The 23,496-nt window shown below is 49.4% G+C and overlaps 1 protein-coding gene across 3 annotated transcripts in view; it reads right to left on the bottom strand.

Annotated features, from left to right (window-relative positions):
• RNFT2 (ring finger protein, transmembrane 2) overlaps nt 1-23,496 on the bottom strand; it is a 90,569-nt gene that overhangs the window by 23,278 nt on the left and 43,795 nt on the right. For all 3 annotated transcript variants that reach the window (XM_045457946.1, XM_045457947.1, XM_045457948.1), the window contains exons 8-10: nt 11,391-11,540; nt 10,022-10,087; nt 9,792-9,893 (exon numbers count right to left, since the gene is read on the bottom strand). In XM_045457946.1, the coding sequence (XP_045313902.1) occupies nt 9,792-9,893; nt 10,022-10,087; nt 11,391-11,540 (318 nt within the window). The remainder of the gene's footprint in view (nt 1-9,791; nt 9,894-10,021; nt 10,088-11,390; nt 11,541-23,496) is intronic.

Raw genomic sequence — 23,496 nt, 5'->3', positions numbered from 1 at the left:
AACTTGGACAAATGACTTAACCTCCCACTGCCTCAGTTTCCTCATCTGTAAAATGGGCCTAATAGTAGTCCACTCATAGGAACACTGATTAACATTAAAAATGCTCAGACATAACAGTTGAAGGCAGTCTACATATCTCAATTGGAGCTTGGATGAGGGGTAAATCATAGCTATGCAGGAGAGTCTGAAGACAACTGGAAAAATCTGAATATATGCTATATCTTAGATAATATTTTACATCAATTTTAAATCTCCTGGGTGTGATGGTGGAATTACTGTTATGAGAAAGAATGTTCTTGTTTTTCAAAGATGAACACTGAAATATTTGGGGAGGAACAATCAAAATGTCACCAAATTATTCTCGACTGGTTAAGGGGGAAAAAAATTTACATCAAGCCAAATGTGGTAAAATGTTAATGATTAGTGAATCTAGAGGAAGGCTAAAAAGGCAGCTGTCCATTATATCCTTCAGCTCCATAGTTTGAAATGTTTCAAAATAAAATTGATAATTTAAAATGATAATATGAAAATCCAGATACAGTGCTTCTTAAAAAGTTAAAAAATTTAAATTAGGGGCGCCTGAGTGACTCAGTCGGTTAAGCGTCTGACTTTGGCTCAGATCATGATCTCATGGTTCATGAGTTCAAGCCCCACATCAGGCTCTCTTCTGTCAATGCAGAGCTCTCTTCAGATCCTCTGTCCCCCTCTCTCTCTGCCTCTTCCCAACTCACCCACGTGCTTGCTCTCTCTCTCAAACATAAACAAACATTTAAAAAACTTTAAATTAAAAAGGCACTTAGAGGGGTGCCTGGGGAGCTCAGTTGGTTGAGCATCTGACTCTCTCTCTCTTTTTTTTTAACGTTTATTTATTATCAAGAGACAGAGAGAGACAGAGCATGAGCATGGGAGGGACAGAGAGAGGAGGAGACACAGAATCCAAAGCAGGCTCCAGGCTCTGAGCTGTCAGCACAGAGCCCGACTCGGGGCTTGAACTCACAAACCGCGAGATTGTGGCCTGAGCGGAAATCAGATGCTTAACCAACTGAGCCACCCAGGTGCCCCAAGCATCTGACTCTTGATCTCAGCTCAGGTCATGATCTCATGGTTTGTGAGTTTGAGCTCTGCTTTGAGCCCTGCGTTGGGGCTCTGCTTGGGATTCTCACTCTCTCTGTCTCTCTCTGCCCTCTCCCCGCTTGCTCTCTCTCTCAAAACAAATAAACTTTAAAAAAAAAAAAGGCACTTAGAACAATGCCTAACAAATGGTAAGTGTTCTTTAAATGTTGGCTATTACATAGTAATAGTTATTCTTACATTATAACTGTTTATTATTTATTATCTGTCTCTCCACACCAGACTTATGCTTCTTGCAAACCCATTCTAGCACCTAGCATTCTTGGGTGCTTAATTGTAAACTGTGCTCTAAAGGAGAGCTCTACGATGCTCTATACAATGGGGACCGGTCTGATCCAGGGGGTAGCCCAGGAAGGCTTCCTGGAGGTGGGTACACTTGTGTTAAGACCTGAAGGATGTTTAGGAGTTGACTGGGTGAAGAGAGGGGGGTGGGGATAGAACATTCCTGGTGAAGGAAACAGCCTCACGGAGCTCCTGGGATGGGAAGGCACTGAAGGCCCTCAAGGACAGCCAATGTGGCTATGGCAGAAGAGTGTAGGGGAGTGGGTGACAGGAGGTGAGCAGGCCACACAGAGCCTTGAAGGCTGTGCCTGGACTCTCAACATGGTCAGAAGGGTGGGACCTAGGGGTCAGCAGGTCCAGCAGCTTCTCTAGACTCCCACCCAGGGCAGTCAAGGCCCCCCATAACGGTGCCTTCCCTCCTTCGTCCTCATCACCCCCAGCCCCAGGGAGCCAATGTCACGGACACACCAGATGACGTGCAATGCAGAGTTCACCCGTACTGCTAAGCCTCTGGGCAAGCTGTGATGTCTGTCTGGGGGGCCCCTTCTCCATCCTTATCGGCTGGTGGACGCTTACTTCTTTCAGAAGACTCAGCCCAAGCAGTCACACCTCCCCTGTGTGCCGTTCCCCGTCCCCCCATCCCTTCACTGTATCTCCTGCACACATCTAAGTGCTGTTGTGCCCTCCCCTTCCAGATCCCTCCTGGGGAAGACCTCTCTCACAGCATCACACTCACGCCGCCGGAAGGATCTGCAAACTCCTCTGTCTTGTTCACTGGGTTAAGGGGCTTCTGGAGGGGCAGGGGGCCACGATTCCAACACGGTTCTGAGCGTGTGGCAGATGCTTAGTACGGGTCTGCTCCACGAATGAACGAGACTTCTCTGTGTCCCCCAGGAAAAGGAGGCACTTACACAGAACAAAGCGATACGATCCCTGTTCGCATGATGCTCAAGACTCGGGTCAGGTGAACAGGAAATGAGCAGCTTTTCATTCCTTCATTCAGAAAAACGTTCACTGAGGCTCTCACACGTGTCACCCAGTAATTCTCAAACATTTTGGTCTCAGGACCCCTTTACAGCCTTAAAAATCACTGATGATCTCGAAGAGATCTGTACATCGTGGGTCAAATCTGGCTGTATTCAGGGTAGCAGACATTGAAACCAAGATCTACTGAAAACACAAGAAGATGAAAGGGAACACCAGGGTCACACTTTGAGAACCACTCTTCTAACTGCTTATTTACTAATTTCCCTGCCCTCTGGGTGGTAAACTTCATGAGGCAACTCTCGTTGTGTTCCCACTGCCCGGCCCTAAAGCCTACACAGAGTAGGGACTCTGTACATGCAGCTGACAAAGGAATGCCTTCCCAGGTAGGTCAGGTGGGAGATTCTGGAGATACCAGGATGGTGAAGACCCGGTCCCTGTCCTCCAGGAGCCCACAGTCTCTCCATCAAAGAATTAGGCAGGATGGAATCTACTGCCAAATAAAGAGGTGCAGAGAACACACATTAATCCAGGGAACTGGCTGGAGGAGGTCACAGTCCTGGACCCACTTCCAGCATCTGGAGAGAAGGATGAGCCCCTGCAGAGGGAGGGGAAGGAGGGGCTCCCTCTGGGCTGGGGAGTGTAGGATTGGGTGGGTTTACGGTCAGTGGGGAAGGCAGGTGGTGCTGGGTCATTAGCTGTTGGAGCCCGTGGGGTCGGATGGGCCACCCTCCCCTTCCCCTGAGTTCCATCCAGACTTCCCAAGTCCTGCTCCAAGACTCGGAGCAGGTGGGTAAAGTGAGGGCGTGGGTCAAGAGCTCCCGCAACCACAGCGGCTAACCTCCATGTGACAGAGGAGGCTCTGGATGGGAGACGGGCATCTCTTAGCCCAGCACTTGATGTTCAGCATGAGCTGCGAACAAAGGAAGCAGCCAGGCCGAGTCCAGGTGGATGTAGTCAGGTGAGGAGTACAGGTAACGACCACAGGCCCTGTCCCTCACCGAGCGCAAATGCCCTGCCGGGCACTGCTAATGTCCTTTACACACTGTCTCCTGACAGCTCACAGACCATGAGACTCAGAGAGGGAGAGCCACCAGCCCAAGGGCACACAGGTGCGGCTAAGCAGTGAGGCTGGAATTCAACTTCAGGGATGCGGCAGGCTGACTTCTGTTATGACTCCCAGTGATCGTCTCCTCCTGGGATTCATACCTGTGTAGTCAGTTCCCTCCCCTTGGGGGCGGCTGTATTTAGTGATTTCCTTCAGACCAACAGAATATTGTAAAGATGATGGGATGTCACTTCTGAGATTAGGCTACAGAAGACTGTGCCTTCCATCTCGCTTGCACTCTATCTCGTGCTTTTCACATGCTCATTCTGATGAAGCCAGTGAGACAAGGAAGCCAGGGTGGCTTCTGGCCACGAGAGCCATAGAGCAACTGAGGCCCTTGGCCCTACAGCCCAGGAGGAACAGAATCGAGCCACCACTGCATGACTCTAAGCCTGGAAGTCGACTCTTCCCCAGGGGAGCCACAGGATGACAGTGACCCTGGCTGGTATCTTGACTGCAGCCTGAGAGAGACTCTGAAGCAGAGGACCCAGTTGTGTTGTGCCTGGATTCCTGACTCGTGGAGACCACAAGATGATACATGCTTGTTGCTTTAAGCTGTGAAGTTTTGGGGTAATTTGTTACGCAGCAAAGGATAACTGATACAAGAGATGTCTGACTCCAGAGTAAACACTCATGCCCATTCCGTTCTAGGACAGATACTGGTCACACATGGAGAATGTGGGAAGGGGTGTTTGTAGTACTTGTGAAAAATGACATTACAAAAGTGGTGTTACTACCAGACCAGGGACACACACACACACACACACACACACACACACACCCCTAATCACAGATCCTCTTTATTTATTTATTTATTTTTTTTGAGAGGTTGGGGAGGGGCAGAGAGAGAAGGAGAAAGAAAATCTCACACAGGCTCCATGCTGTCAGGGCAGAGCCTGATGTGGAGTTTCGGACTCACAAACAGTGAGATCATGACCTGAGCCAAAACCAAGAGTCGGACACTGAACCCACTGAGCCCCCCAGGCGCCCCACCCCCCAGATCTTCCTTAATCACACAAACCCAGCCGGCTTTGTCCAGATTGAGAATGAAACACTTACACCGAATATCAGCATGAGACGCTGTGCTTTTCAAAACCCACACACAGATATCCATGTCACCTTACTTGACTGTACTGAAAAGCCTGCAAGCCACCCTGGGCAGGGATTTTCATTCCTGGGTGACAGAGGACATGGAGGGCCAGTGCTGCCATGACATGTGTTGCTCAGGGTTGCAAAGTTAGTGCCCAGACGCTGTCGGTGCTCGGAAAGTACCTGCTGCGGAAATGCGTGGAGGGAGGAGTCCGCACAGGTGCTAAGTCTAATCCCAGCTCAGCTGCTCAGCCATTTCCCTGGACTTAGTGGCACAGGGGACAGCACGCAGCTAGGAATTTCTGGGAAAAGGTCTCTAGTCTTCTAATGTGGCCCTGAGGCCATCTCAAAGCAAGAGGCCGCATCTGGTGGAAAGGTCCTGGCCTCTGGAATCAGGGGCCCTGGGCTGGAATCTGGTTGTGCTGCCGAGGAGCAGGGGGACCTTGCTTTCACCTTGCTGAGCCCACCCCCTTCTCTGTAAAATAGGGTCACTGTTTCCCCCACAAGGTGTCTGTAAGGATGGAAATGGGTAAGGCCTAGTATAAAGCATTAAGTGTGCAGCAGCTGTAAGCCCTCAATCAATAGGAGTCGCTGTTCTCTTGTCCTCTTTCCTTTAAACTATCAATACTCAAAAACAAAACCAAATCAAGTAGTGACCAAGAACTAACTACACTCCGACTTTTCTCTTTGGCAAGAAATCCTTTAAATAAGCCGAGTTTCTGACTTTGTGTTCAAAATGCCCTTCCCTTGATCCCCCTGCTAGCCTGGCAGGAGGAATGCCACAATACTTGTGGAGTGACTAACTGGACAGGTACATTCTGTCTGAGCAGAGAGTTCTAACCTCTGGGCATGCTCAGTGTCTGCCTGACTAGCTTAGACTGACGATCTGCTTCCCAGGCTCTGATTGGCTGGCGGGGAGCGGTAGGCGGGGCACGTGTTTGAGTGACACACTGCTTAATTTGATGCCTCTTTGAAGGGGAGATAGGATGTTCCTTTAGCCTAGCAGTCTCTTCATCTACCCACTCATTCATCTGTCCTTCGGTTCATCTATCCATTGATCCATCTATCCATCCATCTATCCATCCATTCGTCTACCCATTCATTGCCTTAACTACCCACCTACTTACCTACCCATTTGTCCATCCATTCAGTCACCCACACACTTATACCTCTATCCACTCACCTTTGTATTCATCTATCCACCCCTTCACCTGGCTACAATCCATCTCCATCCCAACCATCCATCCATCCATCCATCTATCCATTCATCCATCTCCATCCCATCCATCCATCCATCTCCATCCCAACCACCAGTCGATCTATCCATCTATCCATCCATCTCCATCCCAACCATCCATCCATCCATCCATCTCCATCCCACCCATCCATCTATCCATCCATCTGTCCATCCATCCATCCCAACCATCCATCCATCCATCCATCCATCCATCTATCCATTTATCCATCTCCATCCCATCCATCCATCCATCTCCATCCCATCCCATCCATCCATCCATGCATCCATCCATCCATCCATCTATCTATCCATCCATCCATCCATCCATCCATCTCCATCCCAACCAAACATCCATCCATCCATCCATCCATCCAGTATTTACTGAGTCAGTACTGTGATTCTGCTGCTAACAAGACAGACATGGTCACCACTCTCAAGTGGCCTATGCTTTAGCGAAGAGGAGACAGACCTTACACAAACAGTTGCCCAGTTAACTAGCTGACAACTGGGATAACTGCTATGAAGGAAAAACACAAGGATCTCTGGGAACATACCACTGGGAGCACCAGCTAGTCTGAGGAAGCAGAATCAGGGAAGACTCTGACTGAGGAAGAAGCACTAGACTCATTCATTCATTCAAAGCACTTAGGAATGAACAAGGGAGGCCCTTTTGCCTGTGGAAATCGTCTCCCAGGCCCAGCTCATGGCAGCAGAGACTGGTTTGGCCAGGACTGTGGGCTCCAACTGCCACTGGCTGTGGCTGGTGCTCCCAGATCTGGGACAGCCCTCACAAGAATGTGAATCAAGTTTTGGGAAGATGTCATGGCACAAGGAGAAGAATGGGAGAGAAATAAACACACCAAGGCTGGGAGAGATTGCCAGAAAGAAGCAAGACTTTCCCGTTGACATCGAGTTCAAGTTATCACTGCCACTGAAAAGGTTCTACAGATGGGCTCTGAACCACAGGAGAAAGGTGCTCGCAATTAGGGAGATGCAGATTGAAACTTCACCGAGACAGTGTTTGTCACCTGCTGGATTGGCAAGGCTCAGAAAAGGCTTGTGTTGGTAAGTGAGGGGAGCCAGAGGTCACGTCTTGCTCTGCCCTGGGAGCGTAAGTGGATACACTCTTTATGAAGGGCAATTTTACAATATCTGTCAAAACTGGATACCCTTTGACCTAGTAATTCCACCAGTAGGAATTTATCCTACCAAGGGCTCGCACATGTGGGAAGTGGAATGTGTGCCAATAAGAGCAGAGAGTTCACTGAAGCCTGACCACGTGCCAGGACGTAGTCCTAGAAGCTTGAATTAACTCATTCAATCAACACGATGGGCCCAGGTAGGTACTATAGATCTTCCCATTTCTGACCTCTCCTGACAGCCATTGTAATAACATCATTGTAATAACAGAAGCTTCTAAGCTATGGAATGCCCTTCCATAGGAGAAAGACAAAACAAAGGGTGGTCCATCCATGAAATGGGATGATCTGCAAAGAAGGACCGATCTCTTAAGAGTTTCAAGTCAAAGAGGAAAGATGCAGAACACAGCTTGGGTAGAATATGCTACAATGTAGGGTTTTTTTTTTTTCCTTTTTTTCTTTTTTTAAGTAGGCTTCATGCCCAGTGCAGAGCTCAACACGGGGCTTGAATTCACGACCCTGAGATCAAGACCTGAACTGAGATCAAGAGTCGGACGCTTAACCGACTGAGCCACCCAGGTGTTCCAATGTAGGTCTTTTTGAAAAAGATTGTGTGTGTGTGTGTGTGTGTGTGTGTTTAAATTGTATAAAGCATCTCTACAAAGATATAAAGGGGAGCTGGGGAAGGGTAGGGGGCTGGTCACTATTTCCCTTCTTGTATCTTTATTTAAAAATTTTTTTCTTTGTTAATTTTTTTAATGTTTATTTTTGAGAGAGAGAGAGAGAGAGAGAGAGAGAGAAACAGTGCGAGCAGGGGAGGGGCAGAGAGAGAATCCGAAGCAGGCTCCAGGCTCTGAGCTATGAGCACAGAGCCTGATGCAGGGCTTGAACTCACAGACCCAGAAATCATGACCTGAGTCGAAGCTGGACACTTAACCAACTGAGCCACCCAGGGGCCCCTTGTATCTTTAAAGTATTAAAAAAAATAAACTTTTGCGGCGCCTGGGTGGCTCAGTCGGTTAAGCGGCCAACTTTGGCTCAGGTCATGATCTTGCGGTTCGGGAGTCTGAGTGCCACGTAGTGCTGTTTGTTGTCAGCACAAATCCCACTTTCTAAAAAAATACAACTTATTGTTAAATAGGCTAACATACAGTGTGTATGCTCTTGGTTTTTGGGGTAGATTCCCGTGGTTCATCGCTTACATACAACACCCAGTGCTCATCCCAACAAGTGCCCTCCTCAATGCCCATCGCCCATCTTCCTCTCTCCCCCAACCCCCCATCAACCCTCAGATTGTTCTCTGTATTTAAGATTCTCTTCTGGTTAGCACAAACCCCACTTTGGATCCTCTGTCCCCTGCCCTCTGCCCCCCACCCCCCGCTTGTTCTCTCTCCCCCTCTCTCTCAGAATAAACTTTAAAAAAATAAAAAAATTAACTTTTAACCTTGGTATAATTTTAGACTCGCATAAAAGTTGCAAAGATGGTGTAGAGACTCCTCATACAGCTCCTCACCAAGTTTGTTCCCCCATATCATCATCTTGCTTTACTGTGTGGTACATTTGTCAAAGTCAAGAAGCCCCCCATGGATATATTACCAATCACAGAACTCTGGACTGATCTGGATCTCATCAAACCAGTTTCCCTACTCATGCTCTTTGTCTGTTCCAGGATCCAACCTGCTGCATTAAGTTCCTGCGACTTCCTACTCATGCATTCCTTGGTTTGAATTTTGAATCATGCAAATATATTCTCCATTTAAAAATAAATAAAATGAAAGGAAAAAAAACCAAACAAACAAAACTTCCTAACATCCCCAAATAGCAAAATAATCAGGAATTCTGCTGATGCCAAAACCTTCACCTCCCACCCTCTCACCCCCGGAAGGTCCTGGTGGCTGCAGAAGTGGGGGGGGGGGGTTCATCCACGCTCCCGTTTCTTCCAGTGGGCAGGCTGTGCCTCCCGCAAAAAGCCTTCCTGAGGTAGAACTCATTGCTCTCTGTCCTGGTCCCCCGGGAAGCTGCATGAATCTCTCTTACACAGCACTTATCACTGCCTGCCTTGTTTCATAGTTATTTATGTATGTGTCTGTCTCCCCACGGGGACCGTGAGCTTCCAGAGGAGGGAACAGGGTCTGTGTGCCCTCTGTCTCCCCTCTCTGGTACCTGACAGGATACTTTGACTGCTATGCGCTTGCCGAATTGACATCTTAGTCCCTTGATGTCAGGAGGAGGAGCAGGGGTATGTTTAGGGAGTTCAACATGGGTTGCTATGGGTTGGTGACCCACAATTCAAAATGAGAATAAACAGTAATGGTAATTACAACGATGATAGTAATTACAACCAGAGGATTTTTTTATGGGCGAACAATCCAAATTTAGCTCTTTCTCAGATGATCTCGTTAATTCCTAACAATAGCTCTATGAAGTAGGTATTATGATGCCCATTGTATAAATGAGAAAAACCAAGGCTCAGGGGGAGACGGAGTGATCCCCCCTACAGGGTCCGCAGCGTGGCTGGGATTCTCACTCAGGACATTGTGACGCTACACCATACTGAAGTTTTCATTTTTGACACTCGGCTGATAAGACCAAGGCTCAGACAGGTGACGTAACCTGCCCAGGGCCACCCACCTCGTAAGAGGCAGACCTGAGGTCTGAACCCAGGTCTGACCAACTTCAGCCTTGACCACACTGTTCCCAAAGACCCATCTCAGAGCCCTGAGGTTTGGTCATGGGAGAGGCACATGGGACTTCTGCGTGGGACAGGGCCCCAGAGGTCCCCCAGCCTCAGTCCCCGATGGCTCTGCCCAGCCCTGTTTACCTGGCACATGAGGACCAGAGGCTCCCGGAACTCAGCCTGGCAGATGGCGCAGATATCGCCGGCTTCTGTGCATTGCTGCCCAGTGGCCCGGACTCCGTAATTCTGTTTAAAGGAGGAGACAGAGGTAAACTCAGCTGCGGACCCTCACCGGACACCCGCAGAAGCACCGTGAGCTGTTTCCAGCTCGTGGCTCCTTCCTCTTCAGTTGGGGCCATTTGAAGTCAACTCACCTGAGAGGTGCAGAGAAGCTTCAGGGCTTTCCTGACTCCGCCCACACGGCCACAGATGTCGAAAGACTGAAAAGAGAGCAGAGTGATGGTTGAAAAGTCTCCAAGGGTTGTTCAGGACCTCTCTTACCACTCCTGAACCATCCCCACTGACCCCTCATCTTTGACTGTGGACGTTTCCGGGGCACTCCGTCCCACTTGGAGCTCCTCATTTCTACCAGTTTTGCTTGGCATTCGTCTTGCTGCCTTAGGTCAACAGTTTCCCTTGCTTCCTGGACCAGGAGAGTGAATACATGGCAGGCATACTGCCTTTTCCCCCTGCCAAGCCCAGCACAGGCATTGCTAATTGATCACAGCACTCTTCTTCTGAGCCAGCACTCCAGTCAGCCACTGCCAGTCGATCAGGATCAGCAGGCAACAGAAGTCCCCAGTGGCTGATGGGGCACGGACTGCCTGGCTAGTCCTGCTGGGGGGAAGGGAAGGAAAGGGGAGGGGAGGGGAGGGGAGGGGAGAACATGTGGATTCCCCCAGGATTCTCTAGAGCCAGAAACAGAGAAGGAGGAAGAAAGAGGAGGATGTCTTTATGCCTGGGGTGGGGAGGGAAACCTGATTTGTACCCGTGATGGGAAGAGAAGCCCTGTGTCCTGACTGTAGGCATGAGGGTGTGCGATTGAAGAAGAATGGAAACAAGTCTGGGGGGCGCATCTGGGGTAAGAGGTCCAGGCTTTGGAAGCCGACTGCCTGGCTTCGACCCTCCGTGATCTGTAGCTGAGGGACGCCGAGCAAGTTGCTGCTCTCTGAGTCCCCATCTCCTCGCCCATAACACGGGAGTCATAATGGAAATGTGTGAATGGAGAGCACACGGTGAGCTTTATGGGCAAGAAAGGAGGGTGGATTTAACCGCAAAAAGGAATGAAGTATTGATATATGCTACGACGTGGATGGACCTCAGACACATGATGCTAAAGTGAAAGGAGCCAGACACGGAGAGACCACACAGTGTAGGATTCCATTTATATGAAGTGTCCACAATAGGAGAGTCCACAGAGACAGAGAGCAGACTGCCGGTTGCCAGCGGCTGGGGGAGGGTAGCAGGCAGGAACGGGAGGGACGGCTTAATGGGTATAGGGTTTCTTTTGGGGGTGATGAGAATGTCTTAGAACTAGACGTGGAGGGGGCATAGCCCTGTGAAGCGGCTCAGTGTCACTGTAACCCGTAAGATGGTTAGTGGTTAATTTTGTGTTGTGTGAATTTTACCTCCATTAAAAGAAAAAAAAGATGCCAAGCTCCCCACTTGCCACCCGCCCCCAAAACCCAGCAAATGCATGGCTCCTCTTCGGGCCAGCCCTCCAGCCCCTTGGGCCCACCTCACCTTGCAGAGGCTGTAGAGAACAATCAGGACCCCTCCTAGGAAGTAGCTGTTGGAAGAGTCATCCCCCATGATGTATTTGTACCACAGCTGGATGGGGACAAGGGATCGGAACAGCTGGCTCAACTCCTCGATGACCAGATAGAACTTTCCCTGCAACCGCACAGAAAGCATCAATTATTATTAGCTGTAAAGACCCAAAGGAGGCAGCCGGGGGTCCCCCAGCCTGGGCAGTAATGACGTTCCAGGTCACAAGCAGGCCATTAATCAGCTTTGGAAAGCACTCAGACCGGCTCCTAATGGGTTTGCGATATGGCCGGGGAGACGTGGCCCCTGCCCGCCGGCCTCACCCGCTGCCCACCAGCCCCGAGGACCAAAGCTCTGAGGACTGCATTTCATGGAGGGAGAAACTGGACACTCCTGTGGGGGGTTGCAGTGTGGGTCACTCCCTTGTGAATGCTGTGGCTTTGGGGGCACAGTCCCTGGCCCTGCACACAGATCGCCCTTGTCTCGAGGGCGGACTCGGGCATCTCGGGTGCCTGCCCTCAGGGGCACGGGCAGGATGGACCACAGGAGGCAGGTAAGGGCGGGTCTAGAGGTGGAGGAGGATGGCTTCTGGGCAAAGAAGAGACACTTGGGATTCAGACGGGGCTGGGTTTGAAGCTTACGTCACTGCCAGTTCGTGAGCCCCAGCTTCCTTACAACAGAATGGGAACCACAAATCCTATCTTACAGGGTGGCTCTGAAGGTTCCCGGAGAGAAATGGGAAAAGCGCCTAGCACTGTGCCTGGCACAGAGCAGTACTCCTCAAATTCTATTTCCCTTCTTCCCTCTGCCCTTGAACAAGTCCCTCAAGCTTTCTGTGGCCTGTGCTATGAAATGAGATGAAAATAACCCCACCCTGTTGGGGATAATAAAGTTAAACACACACCTACTTATGACCCAGCAACTCCGCTTCCAGGTATGCACCCGAGAGAAATGAAAATATGCATCTGCTTGTACACAAATGTTCATCCAGCAGCTCTATTCATAATACCCCCAAACTGGAAACAGCCCAAATGCCCATCAGTGGAAGAATGGATTAACAAATTGTGGTATATCTGTACGATAGAATGCCACTCAGCAATAAACATGACTAAATGACTGATATACACAACAGTGTGGATGAATCCCACGTGCATTAGGTCCAGTCGAAAGGGACTGTTGATAAGAGAAAATATACTGTACAATTCTCATTTCTGTGAAATCCTGGAACAGGTTAACACTAACCTGCAGTGACAGAAATCAGATCAGGGGCTGCCTGGGGTGAGGAGGAGGGGACTGCAAGGGGCATCTAGGAATTTGGGGGAGCAGATAGAGCTATTTTGCATTGCAATTGGGAGGGTGATTACATAAGTGTATGTGCTTGCCAAAACTCACTGAAATATATGCTTGAAATCTGCATGTTTTGTATTTAAATTACACCTCAGTAAAGCTGATTAAAACAAATAAACATAGAAAGAAGCAACCAACCCTGCCCCAGGCATGCATAGCCTTAAAAAGGTGAATAGTATTTGCTCCAGTGATCCTAGTTTTAGGAATTTATTGTAACAAAATAATCAGGGATGTGTGTTGAGATGTGCCAGCAGGAACAGGTGCTGCAGCTGTCTTTGGTTCTTTGTAACAGTACAAACAGAGACAAGTAACAAACTAAATGCACCGTGAGAGAGTCTGGTTATGAGAGAGATCTATAATGGAAAGCTGAACCGCCTTTCAAACATTATCCTGAAAAAGAGCAACTTTACCATGAAGAAACCCAGCACATAATACCCCAAGTGATCAAGGTTTACTCCAGCAGCAAGTTAGTTATATGGACAGGCTGGACCCCAGCTGTGAGGCACTGAGAAGAACATAGTATCGCTTTTGTGTTTATTCTGCAACAATTTATAAAACCTCAATGGAGTCATGAACTAACAAGCGACACATCCAAATTGAGGGGCATTCTTTTTTTTTCTTCTAATTATTATTGTTTAAAATTAAAAAAAAATGTTTATTTATTTCTGAGACAGAGAGAGACAGAGCATGAACAGGGGGAGGGGCAGAGAGAGAGAGAGAGAGAGAGAGAGAGAGAGAGAGAGAGACAGAATCCAAAGCAGGCTCCAGGCTCTGAGCTGTCAGCACAGAGCCTGACAAGGGGCTCAAACTCACAGACCGTGAGATCATGATCTGAGCCGAAGTTGGATGCTTCACCGACTGGGCCACCCAGGCGCCCCTAGTTATTATTGTTTTAAATTAATTAATTTATTTTTGAGAAAGAGAGAGCAAGAGTGAGTGAGCATGAGCAGGGGAGGGTCAGAGAGAGAGAGAGACAGAGAGAGAGAGATGAGAGAATCCCAAGCAGGCTCCACGCTGTCAGCGCAGAGCCGGACAGGAGGGGTGGGGTTGGGGGTGGGGGCTCAGTCTCATCAACTGTGAGAACATGACCTGAGCCAAAGTCGAGTTGGATGCTTAACCGACTAAGCCACCCTGGTGCTCCAAATCAAGTGGCATTCTATAAAAGAAATGTCCAGCACTCTTCAAAAGCCTCAAGGTCACAAAAGACAAAGATAAGATCAAGGCATTGTCAGATTGGAGAGGATTAAGGAGATATGACAGATGGACGCAATGTGGGATCTTGGATTCACTAATCCTAGACAGGGAAAATGTTATTAGTGAGACAAACTGGCAAAATCTGATAAGATTTGTAGTTCAGTTAATGGTGATGGCAATGATGTTAATTTCTTGGCTTTGCTAATTGTACTGTGGTTGCACTAGATGTTAACATTAGGGGGAGCTGAGTGAAGGGTATGTGGGAACTCTCAGTACTATTTTGTTAAAAATTTTTTTTTTTTTTTCAACGTTTATTTATTTTTGGGACAGAGAGAGACAGAGCATGAACGGGGGAGGGGCAGAGAGAGAGGGAGACACAGAATCGGAAACAGGCTCCAGGCTCTGAACCATCAGCCCAGAGCCTGACGCGGGGCTCGAACTCACGGAGTGCGAGATCGTGACCTGGCTGAAGTCGGACGCTTAACCGACTGCGCCACCCAGGCGCCCCACTCAGTACTATTTTGTAAGTACAACTCGTAAGTCTAAACTTTCAAAATTAAAAGGTAAAAAGTCATCCTGGTGAAGACTATTCACTCAAGGAAATGTTCACATTATAGTCCTGAGTGGAAAGGATACAGAATGAACAAACACTTGTTTCCTTTGTGTTTTCCTGTTTTTTTCCATTTTTTTTTTTTATATTGAGCATATGGTATGTTTACATTGGAGGGGTAAAAAGGTTATAAAAAGATGTTGCGTATCCATCAAATGGATGATGTCTGAGATGAGGGTAGAAACTTTATATCCATCTTGCTAAATTCCATCTTGTTGGGCCTAGGAAGGGGACCTCTTGAAGCAGATGTGCCCACATCTGCTAAGGACCAAGGAAGGGCATCCAATTGTCCATTCATCCCAATGCCTGACCTTTGTGACTGTTTGGCTGAGTCCTTGTTGTGAGGGCCCTCTACCCCCTCTAGACTCCCACCAGTCCCTGACCCATGGATATATTCCCTTCTGGAGAATGCTGGTTCCCTCTGTAGCCTTTAGGAAGGCAGAGGTGACTGGGGAGCAGAGATCTGGGGGATGGCCACCATGTTTGTTTTACATGCCAATGGCATGGTGGAAGAGGGAACAATGGGACAGCTCAGTGGATGGCTAGGGCTACTCAGGCTCTGCCCATGTTCTGACAGCAGCCCCCAGGCTCTGCTGAATACCCATGCATGTCTGAGCTTTGTTTTCCTGCACCACCTCAACCTCAGCTGCCCTATGCTTCCCTCATTGCATCTAACTGTTCTCACCCAGGGTCTCTCAACTACTGCATGTTCCATCTCATTCTGGGTCAACACTCCAGTCTCTCCCAACATCTAACCTTAATTTGCTCTTGTCACTCCTCCTTGAATTCAGTGAACCCGCAGAGAATTCTCCTTTCCCTTCGTCCTCTCCTCCTTCTCTCCAATCCATGCATCCATTGATGTATCCACCCATCTTTCCTTTCTCCCTTCCTTCCCTCCTTCTTTCCCTTCCATCCACCAATTCCCTCCCCTCACCTTCCATTACTGGACACCCACTATGTACTAGACACAGCACTAGGCTCTGGTGATACTAAGATGACTAAGACCTTGTCCCTGTCCTCAGGGAGCTCACTACCTAATGAGTAAGACAGACACTAGGCAAATTATTATAATATAGTGTGGTACAAGTTTGCTAGAGCTGACCATGAGGGGACCTCAGAATTGAGGTATGGGGGTGGGAGTGGGTGTAGAGACGTGATTAGGCAAGTCTTCTAAGAGAAGCTATCATTTAAGCTGATCATGGGGTGCCTGGGTGGCTCAGCTGGTTAAGTGTCTGACTTCAGCTCAGGTCATGATCTCACCATTGTGGGTTTGAGCCCCGCGTTGGGCTCTGTGCTGACAGCTCAGAGCCTGGAGCCTGCTTCAGATTCTGTGTCTCCCTCTCTCTCTCTCTCTCTGCTCCTCCCCTGCTCTCTCTCTCCCAAAAATAAATAAACATTAAAAAAAAAAAAGTTCATTTAAGCTGATCTTGAAAGCCTTGCTACCCAAGGCTTGTAGTTCCTCAACGGACAGCGTCACCACCATCTGGGAGCGTGTTAGAAATGCAGAATCGCAGACCTCACCCCAGACCTGCTGAGACACAATCTCCATTTTCCGTTTCCCAGGTGATCTCTGTGCACATAAAGTTCGAAAAGCACGGTTTATTGAATAAGAAGCAGAATGATGAAGGAAATGTGAGGAGGATGAGGGAAGACAGGTGTTCCAGAAGCCCCAAGGTGACAGAAGGGACAGTCAGTGACCCCCCCCTCCCCGTGCCATCTTGGTGGGCAGCCTCCTGCTCTGTTGGCCTGGCCTCACAGTGGGTGAGGACACAGCCACCTCATGAAAGGTCCTGTGTCCCTGTGTCTCTGGAAAACCCCGCAGGATGGCATCGGGCTGACTCTGGGGACAGGCTCTGCTGTCTCCTCTCTGGCAAATCCTGCACAACCAGCCTGGCTCGGTGGTTAAGAATGCTGCATTGGAAGCCAGACAGCCTGGGGTCAGGCCCGGTCACCCACCACCTTCTTACTTACTACTGCTTTTATTCAGCTTTGGTCATCGTCTTCGGATCTCCAATTCTCAGGCTCTGTTAGCCACGGGCTGGTTCCCTGGTCCAGATCCCCAAGCTTCCCACTTGCCCACGAGTGGGTCTGGATCAGAGGTTGACAACATTTTTCCGCAAAGGCCCAGACTGTGAATACTTTGGCTTTGCAGGTCATACGGTCTCTGTCACAACTATTCCCCTCTGCTTTTGTAGCACAAAATCAGCTATAGACAATAGGTGAACACACAGGCATGAGTGTGTTCCAAGAACACTTTTACTAATGAAAACAGGTGTCAGGGTACATGTGACCGGTGGCCTGTGGCTTGCCGACCCCGGTCTAAAACTGTCAGAACCCAGGGGGCACCTGGACGGCTCAGTCAGTGAAGCATCCCACTCTTGATTTCAGCTCAGGTCATGATTTCTCGATTCGGGAGATCAAGCCCCGTGTTGGGCTCCGCTGCTAACAGCACAGAGCCTGCTTGAGATTCATTCTCTCTCTCTCTCTCTCTCCCTCTGCTCTTCCCTATCCTCCAAAAGAAATAAATAAACTTAAGAAAATAAAAATAATAAAATGTCAGAAGCCAGATAAGTCAAACCATGGCAGGGACTCTAACACATCCCCGGAATTTCACAGCATTCTCAGATACCAGCTTCTTGGCCCTTCCTTCCCCTTTACGACGTAGACCATGCCCTTCCCCTGCAGATGGAGTGCTGTCCTCTACTCTTTAGGGAGTGAGCTAACACCTGTTCATCTTCCAGGTCAGCTGTCACGTGCTATGGAAAGACTTCCCTGAGTCCTCCGTTAAATCAGGTACTCCTGTTACACCCACCAAATCACTGCTTTCTGAGCACTTCTCACGATATCTAAGAAACTATGTTAGTGTCTGTCTCTCCCGCTGGACTGGGAGCCCCATAAGCACAGAGGTGATTTGGCTCCTGGAGGTCGTGTTCCTGGCATCTAACACATAGTAGATGCTCGCTTAATAGCTGGGGACCTTTCTGAAGCTCGAGATTCCACCCTTCTTACTCACGTCAGCTTCTTGGGTTTACTGATGGAGAAGGAGAGATGGAAGACAGAACTTCTGTTTAGAGGCGAGCACCGATGTCACAGAAAAGAAAATAAAGAGACTGAGTGCCTGTGTGGCACCCATGCCCAAGGTAGCAATTAGCTGCTGGGGGGCGGGCCACTTGGAGAAGGAGATACAACCACCGGGGAAAACCGGGCATATCCCAGTGAAACCGTCTCTCTCTAATTAAGCAGCTTTGTAATTCCAGGTTTCTTAAGCATGTTATTTCTGACGACCACCAAATGGAATGTGTGGTTTCTCTGGGGTGTCAGGGAACAAGGAACGCGATCAGATTGTGAGCCGTCTGGCCCCCCTGCCACCCATGAGGGAGAACGAGCGAGAATGGGAGCAGACTTCTCTGCTGGGATTCTGATAAAGGGGGGCGGGAGCGGTGGAGACGGGAAGGCGGATTCTGTGCTGGCTTCGTTACTGCTAGGATGGGTGAGGGTTGGGGGGGGCCACAAAGTGAAATGGGAAACAAGGAAACAACAGAGGCTGACTCTGGAGGGGGAGCTGGTAAATGCAGGAGAGCGGGCTGCTGAGAAGCGTAAGAAATGAACAGAGAAAAGGATTTTTGAGAAAGCACCTGGGTGGGGGAGAGGATTTGAAGAACTTTGGGGGGGAGGGGGGAGGGGAGACATAATCAGATAGTCGTTCGCAGCGTTAATGTATAAAGAATGGGTAGACAGGGACGAGAGGTTTCTTTTCTGCATCAAAATTCATAACGAATATTGATTTCCACAGCTTTGCCTGTTTATGACTGTGTTTCATACACCCTTGTCTCATCTGCAGGAGCAAGGACAGCACAGCAGTTAAGGGTATGGGATCTGGGGCTCCAAGGTCAGGTCTGCCACCTACTAAATTGATTTTAGACAGTAATTCAACCTCTCTGAGCCTCAGTTTCTTCATCTGTAAATGGGGTTGAATAAACACACACACACACACACACACACACACACACACACACACACACACACATACATGCAGTGGTGTGTGGGCAAACCAGGTCTCTATAAACAACAAAATAAGGCCCTGATTTGTGTGTTTGTCAATTTCTGTGGTGTAAATACTCCCACAAGGCCAATTCAAGCTGCCAAGGGTTTAACAACTGCTCGCAAGTTTCCTGAAAATTTAACCATTGGCTCTCAGAAGCCAGTGCAACCTGGCTCCAACACACCAAGGTGATCATGAGAATTACACCAGCAAATAATCCTAACATACAGGTACCCAGGAAGGGCTCCGTGTGTGGTCAGAGCTAGTAACGAATTTCATGATCATCTGAGGATAGGGGCATTATTAACGCCAACTCCTTTTGGAGAGGAGAAATGTCAGGTTCAAAAGAACTAAGGGACACTCGAATGAGGTGAAGTGCTGTCTGGATCTTATGGCAGATAAGAGGGAGATAAGGCCACTGCTTCGTGGCCTTCGTCTTGCACTCAAGTGTTGTGAGACACCCAAGCCACAAGGAGAGATTTACGTGAAGAGGTCCTACAAAGAGGGAGAGGCTCTGAGACTACAGGTAGAAGCAAGAAGCAAGGAACCCAGCTAATAGTGAGAACTCAGGTCTTGGGTGCAGGACCCGGGGCGGATCATTCCAGCCACTGCAGCTGAGGCATCACACCTGGGAGTGAAGAAGCCATCTTGGATGGTCTGGCCCCAGCAGACACCAGCCGGAGACCAGCTGTCCCTGGCGAGCCCTGACAGAACTCCTGATGCAGAATCTTTTCTGCTTTGGGTCCGGCGGGGGTGGTCTGTGAAGTCAAAACAAAATAGTACTAACACATTATTTGACACTTTTGTTGCTCTCCACCAGGTGTGCAATGGGGTTTTTCCTAAGGCTCATGACACGTGATTTACAACAAATAAGAAAATGCCAGGAGCCGGGTACCTGGGTGGCTCAGTCAGTTAAGCATCCGACTCTTTGGTTTTGGCTCAAGTCATGATCCCAGGGTCGTGGGATCGAGCCTAAGTCGGGCTCCGCACTGGGCGTGGAGCCTGCTTGAGATTCTCTCTCTTCCTCTGCCCCCTCCTCTGCTTGCACACAAACACACACACACTCTCTCTCTCTTAAAAAAAAAAGGGTGGGGGGGCGCCTGGGTGGCTCAGTCGGTTAAGCGTCTGACTTCGGCTCAGGTCATGATCTCACAGTCGGTGAGTTCGAGCCCCACGTCGGGCTCTGTGCCGACAGCTCAGAGCCTGGAGCCTGCTTCGGATTCTGTGTCTCCCTCTCTCTCCGCTCCACCCCTGCTTGTGCTCTGTCTCTGTCTTTCAAAAATGAATAAACATTAAAAAAAAAGTTTAAGTAATCTCTACACCCCATGGGGGGCTCGAACTCACCACCCCGAGATCAAGAGTCACATGCTCCTCTGACTGAGCAAGCCAGATGCCCCCCAAGAGGTCACAGTTTTAATTTCTAGGACAGTGAATGTGGATAGCTGTAACTCATGCAAACAGAAGTTGCTTAGGGTCCTTAATACTTTTTTAAAAAAGTGTCAAGAGGACCCGAGTCTAAAACATTTGAAAACCCCTGAGAAGCACCTGGCACAGAGTGAGTGTTCAGTCACTGACTATTACGTGTTTCTTGGAGTAGGCTGTGAGCTTCGTGAGTGTACAGAACCCTAGCTTGTTTAGCATCTTTCCCCTACGCCTCGTCAGGGTGGGTCTCTAGTGTCTGGCTGTCACCCTATCCTTTCTCACGTACTTCCTTAGTCCTAGAGTCCTCAAATTTGTAACTGGAGGCACAACTGCCTTGAACAAAGACTGTACCTCCCAGCTTCCTTTGCATCTAGATGCCACTTTGGTCGCTAAGATACAGTATACGTGTCATGTGACTTCAGAGAACCTTTCACTGTATTCTTCCCCCTTTCCTCCATCCTGCTGTCTGGAACTTGGACGTGATGGCTCGTGTTCTAGTTGCCATTTTGGACCATGAGAAGTCCCGCACCGTAGGATTAGTGAAGCAGTGAGCTGGAAGGTGTCACATTACCCAGTTCGGGTTGCTTGCTTTTGGGCTTCACATGAGAAAGAAGTGCACTCTTTTTACATTTAAGCCGCTGTTATTTTAATTTTTTTTTTCAACGTTTATTTATTTTGGGGACAGAGAGAGACAGAGCATGAACGGGGGAGGGGCAGAGAGAGAGGGAGACACAGAATCAGAAACAGGCTCCAGGCTCTGAGCTGTCAGCCCAGAGCCCGACGCGGGGCTCGAACTCACGGACCGCGAGATCGTGACCTGGCTGAAGTCGGACGCTTAACCGACTGCGCCACCCAGGCGCCCCAAGCCGCTGTTATTTTGAGTTCTTTGCTGTTATTAGCTTATTCCAATTCTAACTAATACAAAGGCCTTGGCATCTAGGAGGTGATCAACGAATGTTTGTTGAATGCATGAATGAATGAATGAATGAATGAACGAACGAACGAACAAGTGAATGGGTGGGCTAAATGTCTGTGGTCCAAATAGCTAGGTTTTTCACAGGAGCGGCTCAGCTCATAGAGAACCCTAATGCTGAAGGTGCTAGGAACTGCGGTTCTGCGTACATGGAGGGGTTTACAAGATGATGAGTCTAGGAGGAAGGGGGGCTGTCCAGTGACCGCTGGACTGAGCACACGTGGGAAAGACGCGCAGCGCAGAAAGAAGGAAAGGAGGACTATGGTAACAGGTGGGGGGTCCCAGCTCTGCCTCCTCCAAGCTGGTAAGGCCCTGGAGTCTGAGCGAAGATGCTAGAGTCCGATGACCTGGTTTGAATTCTGACTGTCTCTTAACGACTGACTTAGGAAGTCACTTCAGCCTTCTATGCCTTAGTCTTCTCGTGGTAAAATGGGGCTAAAGGTAACACATACCTCCGAGGGTTGTGGGAGGATAAACGAGCTAATGCAAGCAAAGCATTGAGTCCAGTGCCTGGCCCAGGGGTGCACCACTGCCCCTGCTAGCAGTGTGGCGGGTGTAAAACATCTTTCAGATACAATGAGTTAACTAAGCCTGATTAAATAGGATGACAGTAAATGAGGCAGGCAGGATGGAAAAGAACCGATCTTCATTTGTAACCATTTGTAATGTAAAATGGTGTTAAAAGTGCCAAGTGTGAAGTCAGATGGCTAGGGGTGCGTCCTTTGTAAGCTGTGTGGCTTTGGGCAAATTATTCTCCTTCTCTGGGCATCAGTGTTGTTTTGTGTGATGGGGGTGTTAACCCACCTCTAACATCCACGCTGCTAAACACTGTTACAAGAACTACTGGCATAAGAGTCTCTATTATAGTGTCACTTTCGGCCATAAGTGACAGAAAGCTAACTTGAAGCAGGTTATGGAAGGATCGTGATGCACTGGGTCACAAAATTGCAAAGGCAGGGGTGGTGCTGGTGCCAGTACAGCTGGGTCCAGGAGTGCCAACAGAGTGGTGTAAGATCTCTACTTCTATGGTTCTTTCCATCTCTCCTCCTCTTTCCCAAATCTCTCGGCTTGTCTCCGCTGCTCTTGTGTGTAAGCTTCATGCATTCCTGCCAAGGACAGGCCCTCTCCAGGTGGTGATGATGATGACGATGATTGTAATTATTACTATTTCTTAGTTCTTACTATGTACTAGGCATCACTCTGTACGCAACACTTTGAGGGAGGTGCTATTAATGCTCCCACTTTACAGATGAGCCAACTGAGGCCTAGAGAGGATAGGTAACCAGCCCCAGGTGACGCGGGTAGAAAGTGCTGGATTCAACTATATCTGGTAGGAGAGATGACCAGGGGCAGCCCCAAGCCAACATGCTTACAGCTTCAACTCCAACATGAAGAGAGACCTGTTTCTCCCTGGGCCCACTCACCAAAATGAAAGGGAAGCCTCCATCCTTGGAACCAAGTTCAGAGCCCAAAGGAGGCCACAGGCTTCTATGATTGGCCGGGCCCGGTCACATGGTCAAGGGTGGGCGGGGCGCCGGGACCCACGGCCCCCTCTGAACCGCAGGGAGAGGGCTAGGAGACTCCCCAAACCGGAAAAGGGCCTCGGGGGAAAAAGAGGCTAGAGAGCTTCCCCCAAACTAGCACAGAGCCACACGGGGTCCTCCTTGCAAAGCCCTCCTTTCCCGTGGGGGGGAAATAAGCGGGAAGTGCAACCAGCCTCCAGGGCCATAGGGGCCCGGGCAAGAGCAAAAGGTCCCCTCAGCCTCCCCTGCGGTTTTCCCGCATTGCTTTGCTCGCCCTGCACTGCTGGTTAGCATCTGATCGCCACCTGGACGGGTCGCACTCCCTGCGCCGAAACGGGCGGGCTGGGCCGGCGCGAGGGGCTGAAAACAAAGACTTGTTTTCCTGGGAAGGAGACCTGCGGTCTGTTATGATGGCAGGCTGCTCGGGGACCGCGGAGCCCTTCAGGGCAAAACAGAGGAACAGCGACCTCTGAAGTACGGTGCCATCAGCCGAGGGGTGGGCGCGCCCAGTCTTCTCCATCTTGAGAAGGCTGCGGGTGGGGAAGAGCTTGGAAACTGACTTCTAACAGCGCGGCCGTGAGTGGTGGGAGAAAGAAGTGTTGACAGGACTGGGGGGCAGAAGGAAGGCTAGAGGCGAGTGCAGGCAGGGAAGAGGGAACGAGGGCAGAAGAAAAGAGGAGAGACAGAAGAAAAAGGACACCCAGGCCCCAGAGACCACGCGAAGAGCGAGGAGCCGAGGAGGAGGGGCAAGGAGAAGAAAGTAATCTTATTATCAAGCACTTGCCATGGGCCAGGAATTGTACATCCACTGCTCCCCTGGTGGCTAGTTATGATCCATTCCCATTTCTCGGATGAGAAAGCTCAACAGAGGCATGGGAGGGAGGAACGGACTGTGGAAGACTAAGCTACAGGAAGAATGACAAGAGGGGAGAGAAAAGAAACCAGCAGAAAGAGAACTAGGGCTGGCTCAC

This window comes from Leopardus geoffroyi, chromosome D3 (assembly GCF_018350155.1).
Source record: "Leopardus geoffroyi isolate Oge1 chromosome D3, O.geoffroyi_Oge1_pat1.0, whole genome shotgun sequence".
Classification (NCBI taxonomy): domain Eukaryota; kingdom Metazoa; phylum Chordata; class Mammalia; order Carnivora; family Felidae; genus Leopardus; species Leopardus geoffroyi.
This window is presented reverse-complemented; position numbering and strand designations above follow the sequence as displayed.